Source organism: Rhinoraja longicauda, chromosome 36 (genome assembly GCF_053455715.1).
Source record: "Rhinoraja longicauda isolate Sanriku21f chromosome 36, sRhiLon1.1, whole genome shotgun sequence".
Lineage (NCBI taxonomy): Eukaryota > Metazoa > Chordata > Chondrichthyes > Rajiformes > Arhynchobatidae > Rhinoraja > Rhinoraja longicauda.
Window position 1 is genome coordinate 8,554,853 of NC_135988.1, and position 14,258 is coordinate 8,569,110.

Consider the following 14,258-nt stretch of genomic DNA (forward strand, 5'->3'; position numbering starts at 1 on the left):
ATGAGTTGGGCCGAAGGGCCTGTTTCTGTGCCATATGACTCTATGAAGCCAGGTCTTCCTGGGGAATTTTACAGATGGGAGAAAGTGCTGACAGTCTGGGGTGAAGACTCCAGGCCACAGGAGCAAGAAGAGAGGTGAAGGCAATCAAACGTTAACACCATGTCATGGGTGAAATCCATGTAGGTTGCTCACCGGGCAATGAAGCTGATTGCTGAAGGCAAGGTTGGGCGGGACCTTGAAAACATGACCAGGGATGAGATTTGGAGGTGGAGGAGTGTTTGAAATGAAAATTTGTCGGAAGTTCACGATTCTTGATGTTGAAAGAAAGGCGACTTTCTATTGTAAAAGCACTGGACGCAAGTGGAACTGAGCAACTGTTGCAGTTGTATAAGACGTTAGTGAGACCACATTTAGAATATTGTGTTCAGTTCTGGGCACCATGTTATAGGAAAGTTATTGTCAAGCTTGAAGGGGTCCAGAAAAGATTTGGGAGGATGTTGCCAGGACTAGAGGGTGTGAGCTATAGGGAGAGGTTGAGTAGGCTGGGTCTCTATATTCCTTTGAGCGCAGGAGGATGAGGGGTGATCTTATAGAGGTGTATAAAATCATGAGAGGAATAGATCGGGTAGATGCACAGAATCTCTTGCCCAGAGTAGGGGAATCGAGGACTAGAGGACATAAGTTCAAGGTGAAGGGGAAAAGATTTAATAGGAATCTGAGGGGTAACTTTTTCACACAAAGGGTGGTGGGTGTATGGAACAAGCTGCCAGATGAGGTAGTTAGGCTGGGAATATCCCAACGTTTAAGAAACAGTTAGACATGGATAGGACAGGTTTGGAGGGATATGGACCAAACATAGGCAGGTGGGACTAGTGTAGCTTCGATATGTTGGCTGGTGTGGGCAAGTTGGGCCAAAGGGCCTGTTTCCACACAGTATCACTCTATGACTCTAAAACTGGGCAGCTTTGAGACAGAGTGAGTTGATGCCACTGGAGAGAGTGTGGAAGGGTATGCATGCACCTACGCAGGGCATTGAGTGTGGATCTCAAGGTGTGATCGCAACAGTAATTGAGGAACACTGAGCATATAAGTAGTTACGGATTAACCTGAAATGTGAGAGAATATCAGTTGGAATCTGCATGGAATGTGGCAGAGCCGGGGATAATTGTGGCCGAACGAGATGTGAATATGGATTGAGTTTGTGAAGCACCTTGGGCTGTTCCACATGGATAGGTGACGTTTTAGACTGAAGGAGGGTCTCAACCCGAACGCCACCTATCCATGTTCTCCAGGGATGTTGCCTGACCCGCTGAGTTACTCCAGCACTCTGTGTCTTCTTTTGCAAACCCCCATCATCTGCGGTTCCTCGTATCTACATTGGGCTGTTTTATGATGGCAAAGGTGATGTGAGATGCACGGAACAGGCTGAGGGTCAAGCCCACCTGGTTCTCGAAGCCCATGGCTGGAATGTTGCAGCGCACCGAGGCATCCTCGTCGTGATCGCACAGGTCTTGCTGGATGACGGTGCAGTCAGCGACGGAGCTCTCAAAGCCTGTACACAACACCTTGCTCATGTGCACCGGGCCAATACCTGCAAGGGAGAGGAATCCAGTGAGATGTGAGCACCTTGTGGCTCCCAACCCTTGCTCTGTGGAGGCCACAACATTGAAACTTCAGGGGGACTCAATGGCAACGCAGGTGAGTTCTCCTCTAGACTGCGGATTGCCTTCCCATTACCTCTGCTGCAGTCGTGAACTACTATCCACCTCATCGGTGACCCTCGGATTATCCTTGATCGGACTTTGTTGGCTTTACCTCGCACTAGACAATAGACAATAGACAATAGGTGCAGGAGGAGGCCATTCGGCCCTTCGAGCCAGCACCGCCATTGAATGTGATCATGGCTGATCATTCTCAATCAGTACCCCATTCCTGCCTTCTCCCCATACCCTCTGACTCCACTATCCTTAAGAGCTCTATCCAGCTCTCTCTTGAATGCATTCAGAGAATTGGCCTCCACTGCCTTCTGAGGCAGAGAATTCCACAGATTCACAACTCTCTAACTAAACATGCCTTATCATGTATCTACACACTGTAAATGGCTCGATTGTAATCATGTATTTTCTTTCCACTGACTGGATAGCACGCAGCAAAAAGCTTTTCACTGTACCTCGGTACACGTGACAATAAACTAAACTGGAACATTCAATGATTGGCAACAGTCACTGTGTAAAACCTTCACATGCAGCTCAGGAGTTTGTAGATTTAGAGATACAGCGCGGAAACAGGCCCTTCGGCCCACCGGGTCCGTGCCGCCCAGCGATCCCCACACACTAACATTATCCTACACACACTAGGGACAATTTTTACATTTGTCCAGCCAATTAACCTACATATCTGTACATCTTTGGAGTGTGGGAGGAAACCGAAGATCTCGGAGGAAACCCACGCAGGTCACGGGGAGAACGTACAAACTCCGTACAGACGGCGTCCGTAGTCAGGATCGAACCTGAGTCTCCGGCGCTGCATTCGCTATAAGGCAGCAACTCTACCGCTGCGCCACCGTGCCGCCCTATCATAAGTTCATAAGTGGCAGGAGCGCAGAATTAGGCCATTAGGCCCATCTAGTCTACTCCATCATTCAGTCATGGCTGATCTATCTCTCCCTCTCTACTTCATTCTCCCTCCTTCTCCCCGTATCCCCCGACACCGGTTGATGTATGGAGTTGTTGGAACCATAATACTCCCTGGGTCTGGATTAGATTTCCGTTGGGTCTAAGAGGGAAAATAACCTTCCAAATGCTGGTCATAGAATTTGACAATATCAAGGGCACCTTTGCAGGTGGCCTCTCCTGGGACGATCCTAAATGCCCCCTTAGTCATATCAACACACTCTCAATATCATGCAGCTTTTTTAGTCAGTTGGTCTCGAATTGTCAGATGGAAAATTAAAACAAGCCGTGCCTGTCCACTTTCCCCAGGCGGACTCAAGATTCTGCAGACAGACACAAAGTGCTGCAGTAATTCAGCAGGTCAGGCAGCATCCCTGGAGAAAAAGAGTATGATCAAGATTCTGCAGGACCATTTTGAAAAAGAGCTGGGGAGTTTTGCCAGTGTCTCTGACCAAAATATAATCCCTGTGGAAAGGTCTTGACTCGAGACATCACCTATTCCTTTTCTCCAGAGATGCTGCCTGACCCGCTGAGTTGCTCCAGCATGTTGTGTCTATCCCTCAACCAAGTTCAACACGACAGATTGCCTGGTGTTATTGGATTGAAGCTTGTGTGCGTTGTGACCGCAAGCTAAGAAGACATCTTCTTTGGCGATGAAACAGGTTGGGAAGTCCAGAGGTTGCGAAAGGCGTCGCAGAACCTCAAACCTTTCTATTACTTGGAGAAATGGTATCGAAACAAGCATTCAATGTCTCAATATCAGCATCGAGAGTAGGAGGGTGCATGAAAGAGAAGCAGGAAAGACAGAGAGAAAGGGACAGAAACAGAGAGAGGGGTGGTGGGGCATTTGAGTGGGAAGGGAAAACAAAGGAGAGAATGGGAGAAAAATCGAATAGAGAGAAAGAAGGAAAATGGTATATAGAACATAGAACATAGAAAAATAGGTGCAGGAGGAGGCCATTTGGCCCTTCAAGCCAGCACCGCCATTCATTGTGATCATGGCTGACCATCTACAATCAGTAACCTGTGCCTGCCTTCGCCCCATATTCCTTGATATAGATAGAATAAAATGCTAAAAGGGCGGTGGGAGCCTGAAACGCATTGCCAGGGGTGGTGGTGGAGGCAGATGCAATAGGGACAACTAGACAGGCCTTTTAGACAGGCACATTGAAGTGCAGGGAATAGAAGGACATGGACCATGTGCACAATAGACAACAGACAATAGGTGCAGGAGGAGGCCATTCAGCCCTTCGAGCCAGCACCGCCATTCAATGTGATCATGGCTGATCATTCTCAATCAGTACCCCGTTCCTGCCTTCTCCCCATACTCCCTGACTCCACTATCCTTAAGAGCTCTATCTAGCTCTCTCTTGAATGCATTCAGAGAATTGGCCTCCGCTGCCTTCTGAGGCAGCGAATTCCAGATTCACAACTCTCTGACTGAAAAGGTTTTTCCTCATCTCTGTTCTAAATGGCCTACCCCTTATTCTTAAACTGTGGCCCCTTGTTCTGGACTCCCCCAACAATGGGAACATGTTTCCTGCCTCTAACGTGTCCAACCCCTTAATAATCTTATACGTTTTGATAAGATCTCCTCTCATCCTTCTAAATTCCAGCGTATACAAGCCTAGTCGCTCCAGTCTTTCAACATATGACAGTCCCGCCATTCCGGGAATTAACCTCGTAAACCTACGCTGCACGCCCTCAATAGCAAGAATATCCTTCCTCAAATTTGGAGACCAAAACTGCACACAGTACTCCAGGTGCGGTCTCACTAGGGCCCTGTACAACTGCAGAAGGACCTCTTTGCTCCTATACTCAACTCCTCGTGTTATGAAGGCCAACATTCCATTGGCTTTCTTCACTGCCTGCTGTACCTGCATGCTTCCTTTCAGTGACTGATGCACTAGGACACCCAGATCTCGTTGTACGTCCCCTTTTCCTAACTTGACACCATTCAGATAATACTTTGCCTTCCTATTCTTACCACCAAAGTGGATAACCTCACACTTATCCACATTAAACTGCATCTGCCATGCATCCGCCCACTCACACAACCTGTCCAAGTCACCCTGCAACAGGCAGATTAGATCAGTTTAACTAGGCATTAGGTTCAGCACAAATATTGTGGACCGAAGGGCCCATCCTGTGCTGTACTGTTCTATGTTCCATGTAAAACTGCTCCTGGAAAGCCACATAAATTGAGTGCTATCCATAAAGACATGCCATGTTCCTGATGCACCACTCTACACCAGTAGCGACCTTGCCGGTGTTTCAGTGGAAGCGGAATTAGGCCATTTGGCCCAACAGGTCTACTCCACCATTCAATCATGGCTGATCTATCTTACCCTCTCAACCCTGTTCTCCTGCTTCTCCCCATTATCCCTGACACTGTACTAATCACAAATCTATCAATCTCCACCTTAAAAATATCCCCTGACGGCCCCCACTGCCTTCTGTGGCAATGAATTCCACCGATTAACCACTCTCTGACTAAAGAAATTCCTCTCCTTTCTAAAGGTACGTTCTTTCATTCTGAGGCTATGGCCTCTGGTCCTAGACTCTCCCACTGGTGGAAACCTTGTCTCAACATTCACTCTGTCCAGGCCTTTCACTATTTGGTAAGTTTCAAAGAGGTCCATCCCCCCCTCATCCTTCTAAACTCCAGTGAGTACAGGTCATGGCTGTGCAAACAGCTGCTTCTCATAGTTGTGGGAAGGCCAGTTCCCCTTTGGCAGCGAGTCAGGAATTTGCTGAACCATTTAGCTGGGGTCTGCGGTGCCATTAAGAACAAGCTATGAGAAAGTCGATGCAACTATGACCACGAGTCAGAGCGGTGGGAGGATATCAGGAAGGCACCAACACATGTCCAGCCAACTCCGGGGAGAACAAGATGTGGGGGAAGGATAGCTTGATGTGCCAGTAATGAATGGGTCGGCACTAAGAATGGGGCAAGACATGGTGGGCAAGATACAGCAGTTTGCAGAGAACCAATTTACTACTACTCAGCATAAATATAACTTAAACACCTTCAGGAGAGTTTGGGAGAAAAATAGAATTGAGATACTAACCTTGTTCCACACTGGTCCATTAGAGTTAAAGAATCATACTCTACATGATTCCTACAATGGATCATTTACAAACTAAAAAACCCACTGCGCAATAAAAGAGTTACCGATGAGATCTCCTCTGCTTTGCTTCATAATAGTCAGAGTCATACAGCGTGGAAACAGGCCCTTCGGCCCAACTTGCCCACACCGACATGTCCCATCTGTACCAGTCCCATCTGCCTGCATTTGGCCCATATCTCTCTAAACCTATCCAATCCATGTACCTGTCTAGATGTTTCTCAAGCATTGCGCCAGTACCTGCCTCAATGGCACCTCGTTCTAAACACCCACCACTCTTTGTGTGAAAATGTTACCCATCAGGTTCCTATTAAATCTTTGTGTTTGTACTGTAAATCATGAGTGCTGCATATAAACAATTTTCCTTCTTTTTCTCAATATTTTTCTCCCAATCTCTCCTTCGTTTTCCCTTCCCTCTCAAATGTTCCCTCCTCTCTGTTTCTGTCCTTTTCTCTTTGTATTTCCTGCTTTTCTTTCTTGTTCAATTTGTGTGACTTTAGTTCCAAGGAGTTTTCCAAAATACCTTTCCTTGAATTGGCCCCAGATTTTTTTTTTTAATGAGAAGGGGAAAGGAATAAAGTTCAGCTGCTGCGAATTTGCAACTGAGTTGATCAACAGGTCATTTCTCCCCTGCGATCCTCGCAGTCTACAACTTTACCGAGCCAATTAACCTACAAACCTGGTATTTATTTCACAAAATGCTGGAGTAACTCAGCAGGTCAGGCAGCATCTCAGGAGAGAAGGAATGGGTGACGTTTCGGTCAATCTGAAGAAGGGTCTCGACCCGAAACGTCACCCATTCCTTCTCTCCTGAGATGCTGCCTGACCTGCTGAGTTACTCCCAACATTTTGTGAAATAAATACCTTTGATTTGTACCAGCATCTGCAGTTATTTTCTTACACAACCTACAAACCTGTATGTCTTTGGAGTGTAGGAGGAAACCGGAACACATGGAGTAAACCTACGCGTTCACGGGGAGAACGTACAAACTCCGTACAGACAGCACAATAGTCAGGATCGAACCCGGGTCTCTGACGCTGTAAGGCAGTACCTCCACCACTGTGCCGCCGTGCCGCCATGTTGGTTGGTTGGCATCGGTACCATCTCCCATACAGGTACCACGAGACCAGTGCTTCACTGGCTATTTCTGCGTGGCTGATGTCCCGGGCTAATCCCTACACTTTCAGCAGACTTTGCTTTCTGTGGGGGGAGAACGTGACGTGCGTGTCCTTTCCAGAGGTCTACACCTCAACGAGTGGGTGCGAGAGTCAGCAGGTCAAGAGTCAAGCGTGTGTTTCGTTGTCAGATGTACAGAAACGGAACAATTCGATTCTTCCTCGCGGCAGCGCAGCAGGTCTGCCAACTCAACGGCAAGCGAGCGCGTTTGCAAGCACGTGTGTGCGAGCATGCAAGCGAAAGAGAGTGAGCGTGGGAGTGTGAGAGTGAGTGCCGGAGTGGAAACATGAGTGAGCAAGTGTGAGGGTGAGTGTGAGTTGAAATGAGTGTGAGAATTAATGAGTGACTGTGGGAACGAGGGGGAGAGTCATCGCCAGGCATATTTCCCCCCACTTTGTGGCCAAGCGAACACTGAAACCTTTTGAAATATTTCGGACTTGAGGGCACATGTTGGTGCCTTTCTCGAAGGGCACAGACTAGTGATTTCCACCTTCTCCATCAGATGGTCACAGAGACACCACGACATGTGCGCCTCAAGTCACGGCGCCCCTGCCATGCAAGCCCACGAGCTGTTCTGGACAACACCGGTTGACACCTCCAAGGCCACCTGGGTCAAGACGAGATGGAGAGGCCAGTGGAAGTCAGCGGAATCATCTAGGCTACACCGACCGCTACATCGGCGAACCCATGGACGTCCCTGGCCAGGAAGCAGTGGATAACCCTCAATCGCTTGAGGACAGGTGTCGGACGCTATGGAGTGGCGATGAAGAGGTGGGGTCTCGTGGACAGTGCGTCCTGCGAGTGTGGGGACCCCACACAGACAGTGGAGCACACAGTCACCAGTTGCCCCACATACCGCCCACCGAATGGTGAACGAGGTCTGATTGACCTGGACGATGACACGTTGGCCTGGCTCGCCTCAACGGAGCTGCAGGTCCAAAAGACATACGACAGAAGAAGAAGAAGAAGTTGGTGCCGAAAGTGTGGTGGCTCTTGTGTGCTACTATCTTACACTCTTCTACTTAGTAAGATTGTGCCGAATGTACAGTAGGATTGTCACTGCTGGGAAAGGAATGTCACTGCACCTGTGCCAGTGCACCTGTGCAGGTATTCATGACAATAAAGTACAATTGAACCATTGAACTACAAAGATGTGGAGTGCGTTATCACACACGAGATGAATTGACCCCCACTGCCTGCCCGGTTACATTTCTTGTGCTCCCTTTATATAGAATGAAGATGTCATTTTCTGACTTAATGATTGCTCTTCTTCCGGGATTATCCCCGTCTGTAAGTCCCCGTCTCGATGACCCAACTTTGGTCTTCGCATGTGGGAGATCTCATCCTGGCCTCAAAACAAAAGGCATTCCCAAGATTGCTTTAAAACAACTTCAGGCTCTCACACGGATCATTGCACTGTCAGAATGTCAGTGGGTGGTCCCCTCAGTAACGGCCACACAAGTCACTCCAGAGCAGATGATCCAGACCGAAAGACTGATAAATCGTGTAGTCTGCTCTCTTAGGTAGATTTATATACCTGGACTATCTCTGACATCTCCCTCCCGTTTCTGGACCTCACCATCTCCATCACAGGAGACAGACTAGTGACAGACATTTACTACAAGCCCACCGACTCGCACAGCTATCTGGACTACACTTCTTCCCACCCGGTCCCCTGCAAAAAGTCTATCCCCTACTCCCAATTCCTCCGTCTACGCCGCATCTGCGTCCGGGATGAGGTGTTTCAGACTAGGGCTTCCGAGATGTCCTCGTTCTTCAGAAAACGGGGCTTCCCCTCCTCCATTATAGATGAGGCTCTCACTAGGGTCTCTTCTACATCCCGCAGCTCCGCTCTTGCTCCCCCTCCCCCCACTCGCAACAAGGACAGGATCCCCCTCGTTCTCACCTTCCACCCCACCAGCCAGCGGATCCAACATATCATCCACCAACATTTCCGTCACCTACAACGGGACCCCACCACTGGCCATATCTTCCCATCCCCTCCCCTCTCTGCGTTCCGCAGAGACCGTTCCCTCCTTAACTCCCTGGTCCACTCGTCCCTTCCCACCCAAACCACCCCAACCCCGGGCACTTTCCCTTGCAACCGCACGAGATGCAACACCTGTCCCTTTACCTCCCCCCTCAACTCCATCAAAGGACCCAAACAGTCTTTCCAGGTGAGACAGAGGTTCACCTGCACCTCCTCCAACCTCATCTATTGCATCCGCTGCTCTAGATGTCAACTTATTTATATCGGCGAAACCAAGCGCAGGCTCGGCAATCGCTTCGCTGAACACCTGCGCTCGGTCCGCATTAACGCAACTGATCTCCCGGTGGCCCAGCACTTTAACTCCCCCTCCCATTCCCAGTCTGACCTCTCTGTCATGGGCCTCCTCCAGTGCCATAGTGAGGCCCGCCGGAAATTGGAGGAGCAGCACCTCATATTTCGCCTGGGCAGTTTGCAGCCCGGTGGTATGTACGTCGACTTCTCCAACTTCAGATAGCTCCTCTGTCCCTCCCTTCCCCTCCTCCTTCCTTTGTCCCACCCCCGACATCAGTCTGAAGAAGGGTCTCGACCCGAAACGTCACCCATTCCTTCTCTCCCGAGATGCTGCCTGACCTGCTGAGTTACTCCAGCATTTTGTGAATAAATATATTTATAAGATTCCAGATTTCCAAAGTCTGGCCAGAAAACTGGAAGACAGGGTCTGAAGAAGGGTCCCGACCTGAAACGTCTTCTATCCGTGTTCACCAGAGATGCTGCCTGACCTGTTGAGTTACTCTGGCACTTTCTGTCTTTATTTGGTTATCTGTGTCTGGGATCCTGCTGTGCTGAGATGGCTGGTAGACACTAAATGCTGGAGTAACTCAGCGGGTCAGGCAGCATCTCGGGAGAGAAGGAATGGGTGACGTTTCGGGTCGGGACCCTTCTTCAGACTGAGATCGCTGAGATAGCTGTCACGCATCCTGCCTTATGGCACGGAGCAAACCTCACTGGCTGCCAAGTGGTTTCGGGATGCGTTGAGATCATAAAAAGTCATATTGTTCATACAGTCTTAACTGCTCAGGTAGACAATGTAGTCAGCATGGCCGGGTTGGGCCAAAGGGCCTGCTTCCATATAGTATTACTCCATGGCCCTGTAAATCTTGGGCTGGGGGAGTGGTAGGTAGTGGACGGGGTTGTGGGGAACGGCTGGTGGTGAGAAGGGGGCAGAGGGATTGGGGACGAGGGGGTTAATTGGCTGGTGTTAGGGTTGGGGCAGGCAGGGATAGTGGGACGGGTTGGGGCCATTGGGGAATGGCTGGTAATTTGGTGGTGGCAGGGGGAATGGTGGAAAGGATAGGGTCATTGGGTAATGGCTCGTGTTAGGGTAGAGTCAGATGGGGATGGTGGAATGGGGTGCGGCCCTTGGGGAATGGCTAGGGTTGGGGTAGAGGCAGATAGAGATGGAGGGTGATGACATGGTTATTGGGGAATGGCTGGCGTTAGGCTGGGGGCAGATGGAGATGAAGGGAGGGTAAGGCCTCACCTTTGCCCATTTGAGACCCGGACAAGGCATCCTTGGCTGTGCCGAATCCCAGCTGCCGGCAGACCACGCTGGCCGACACGAGACCCCAATGAGCATCGCAGATGGTTCCCCACTGCCCATTGTTCAACACCTCCACTCTGCCTTCTCCGATCTTGGCTCCTCCTCTGAGACGAACCTGAGGTTCCTGCGGATGCAAACAAAATCTGTTAGGCAACACGATCCCGTGAGAGAGAGCAGTGGGGAATCATGCACTTCCCCTGTCCATGCGATCCCATGCTCCAGCACAATGCACCTGGAACTACACCACTGCCCGAACCAACCGTTGATAGCTTGGAGAGAGCCATCATTGTATTGTTGGCCAGTGAGACTCCCTCCTACCCCTTAACTCATTGAGAGTGGAAGATGTTGGAGGAGATGGCAATGATCATGGCAAAGCACAGGCTATTTACCAGAGTGAAGCCTGGTTTAGGAGGTATTAGCTACAGAGAGAGGTTGAGCAGAAGCTTCCAATTTGTCCCACTGTCCAAGCCACTATTATTATCATTTTAAAGGTGGCTCTAGGCTATATGAGTGGGACTGCCCTTCAGATCCAGAGAGGGGCTGTGACATAAGGTGGTGACATTTGCCTCAGCTATTTCAAGGCTAGTGAGGGATGAAGGCTCAATGTTGGCAATGAAGGCTACATCCTGCTACTGCATAAATAAATAACTTGTCGAAACGAATCCAAGCTTGGGTTGCCACAAGGTCGGCGCAGCGGTAGAGTTGCTGCCTTACGGCGCCAGAGGCCCGGGTTTGATCCATGCTATGGGTGCTTGTCTGTACAGAGTTTGTACATTCTCCCCGTGATTTGCATGGTTTTCCTCTGAGATCTCAGGTTTCCTCCAACAATCCAAAGATGAGTAGGTTATACGTTAAATATACACATAATGCTGGAGTAACTCAGGCAGCATCTCTGGAGAAGGAATGGGTTACGTTTTGGGCCAAGACTCTTCTTCAAACTCAACCGAAAAGTCGCCCATTCCTTCTCTCCAGAGATGCTGCTTGTCCCACTGAGTTACTCCAGCATTTTGTGTCTATCTTCGGTGTCAATCAGCATCTACAGTTCTTTCCTTCACAGGTTGCAGGTTAATTGGCTTGGTAAATTGTAAATTGTCCCTCGTGTGTGTAGGATAGTGTTAGTGTGCGGGGATCGCTGGTCGGTGCGGACTCGGTGGGCCGAAGGTTCTGTTTCAACACTGTATCACTCAACTAAACTAAAGTAAACTAAACTAAACTAAATAAAAATTTGTAGAGCCACACAGGAAGTACTGTTAATGTGCATTACGCAGAAATTGCTTGAAATACTCAGCAAGTCAGGCAGTATCTGTGAGGGGGAAATAGTACCAATGTTTCAGGTCAATTGTCATAATGAGAAAACAAGTTTAAAAGACTGCACTTCTAACAGTGCTGACCACTCACACTGGATGACGTGCTGAGTGAACTCGTAGATTGAGAGGAGAGAGCAACACACACTGAGCCAAGGAGGATGAATTCATCTGCTGGTCACTGCACCAGGCGGAAGAGAGTTCTGCCCAAGCCGGCTGCCTGCCCCTTGTCCGGGGTTACGTCCGTGCCCAGGTGGCGTTAGAGAGGGACTACGCGCTGTCCACGGGCACCCTGGGGGGTTTCCGGGACCGCTGGGCACCGCGGGGCGTTGAATGCATCCTTGACAAGGAGTGTAAGATAGTTGTATAATAGTTTATTGTTTGTCTTGTATTATGGTGGTGGGTTCTGTTTTTGGTTTTATTGTACCGTATATATTATTTTAATATTTGAATAAATATTTTTGATTTTTAAAAAAAGGAGGATTAATTCATCTGCTGCACCATCCGCTGCCAAGCTTTGCATCCAGTGCCCCCAGGATTTAACAGAAGGTTGGACATTCCCCAGCTGCACAGAGGCCAAGAGAAAGGACGCCAGAAGACTTAACATTAACAATACACAGGACTCCTCTGAGAGACGAGAGAATGGAGCCCCACGGTCCAAGTCCAATGCAGAGTACTTGGAGGACAAGGCTACGGGCACCACGCCAGACTCCCACAGTACCTTCAGCTAACACACATTGCTTTCTCAATGGTGACTAGATTTAACACATGGTTCCCAGTCTACTGCATGAACGTCAAGATGCTGCATCTTTGCAATGGATTCCGTGCCCACTGGATTGGGGGCAGGTGGGCGATTGGCGGCTGTGGATCCAGAATCCAAAAAGGGATGAAGCAAGGATCCCAACAGTACGGCCAAAACAACCTGGTACAAACACTCCAAGGCACTTTGCAGAAGTGATCTCACACAACGTTTGACGCCAGGTTCCGTTAACCCAGGTGATTATAAGCTTGATCTAAAATGGAGGCACGGGCATGGGTGTAGTGCTGCCAGAACTCACCGGAGCACCGCTCCGCACCTCTGTAAAGAAAAGGCCAAAATAAACAGCGGGGAATTTAACAGCGGCCGCTCTGGCACCAGTGACAGCTCCGGCACCTAAATAATTAGCACTGCAACACTGGGCACGGGACACAATAGACATTAGGTGCAGGAGGAGGCCATTCGGCCCTTCGAGCCAGCACCGCCATTCAATATGATCATGGCTGATCATTCTCAATCAGTACCCCGTTCCTGCCTTCTCCCCATACCCCCTGACTCCGCTATCCTTAAGAGCTCTATCCAGCTCTCTCTTGAATGCATTCAGAGAATTGGCCTCCACTGCCTTCTGAGGCAGAGAATTCCACAGATTCACAACTCTCTGACTGAAAAAGTTTTTCCTCATCTCAGTTCTAAATGGCCTACCCCTTATTCTTAAACTGTGGCCCCTGGTTCTGGACTCCCCCAACATTGGGAACATGTTTCCTGCCTCTAACGTGTCCAACCTCTTAATAATCTTATACGTTTCGATAAGATCTCCTCTCATCCTTCTAAAGACTTTAGATGCTGGAACCGCGTGGAAAAACAAAGTGCCGGAGGAAAATTAATTTGCGTTTAGTTTATTATCACATGTACCGAGGTACACTGAAAAGTTTTTGCCGCGTGCTGACCAGTCAGCGGAAAGACAAGACATTAATACAATCGAATAACATCTGAAAGTTGGTGGTTGGGAGAGAGGTGTGAGGAGGAGACAGTGGAATGGAGGGAGGTGTTAAAGGAGGCGTGAGGATCAACAACAACGTGGGACCAGGGACGCATTGTCTGCATCTCGCTCCCCAGGATCCCATCCAGTGCTGCAGTGGCAAGATATCGAGCAGGGGTTAAACCCTGGAGCTAGTGGTCCTTTATCCTGTGGATCCTGAACCCATCCTTCGTGCCCTTCAGCAGAGCTTTGAGACCTCCAGTTTCATACACTTTACAGCAACCAAATAGTGAACGGCCAGGATAGAGTGGATGTGGGGGGAGGGGGGGCGTGATTCCACAAGTGGGAGTCAAAGATCAGAGGGCATAGACTGAGGATAAAAGGACGAACCTTTAGACAGGAGATGAGGAGAAATTTCTTCGGTCAGAGGGTGGTGAATCTGTGAAATTCATTGCCACAAACAGCTATGGGGGCCAAGTCATTGGGTATTTTTAAAGATCAGATTGACAGATTCTTGATCAGTTAAGGTGCCAAGGATTAGCGAGGATGGGGAGAAGGCAGGAGAATGGGGTTTGGAGGGAGAGCCATGATTGAATGTAGTGGAGTAGACTTGATGGGCCTAATTCTGCTCCTATAATCTATGGACGTATG

At 49.2% G+C, this 14,258-nt stretch overlaps 1 protein-coding gene across 1 annotated transcript in view; it reads right to left on the reverse strand.

The window, feature by feature from the left end:
• The window catches only part of LOC144610295 (lysyl oxidase homolog 2-like), a 73,478-nt gene that overhangs the window by 17,953 nt on the left and 41,267 nt on the right, over window positions 1-14,258 (reverse strand). Inside the window, exons 6-7 of the mRNA XM_078428892.1 lie at window positions 10,508-10,691; window positions 1,443-1,591 (exon numbers count right to left, since the gene is read on the reverse strand). Coding sequence (XP_078285018.1) covers window positions 1,443-1,591; window positions 10,508-10,691 — 333 coding nt within the window. The remainder of the gene's footprint in view (window positions 1-1,442; window positions 1,592-10,507; window positions 10,692-14,258) is intronic.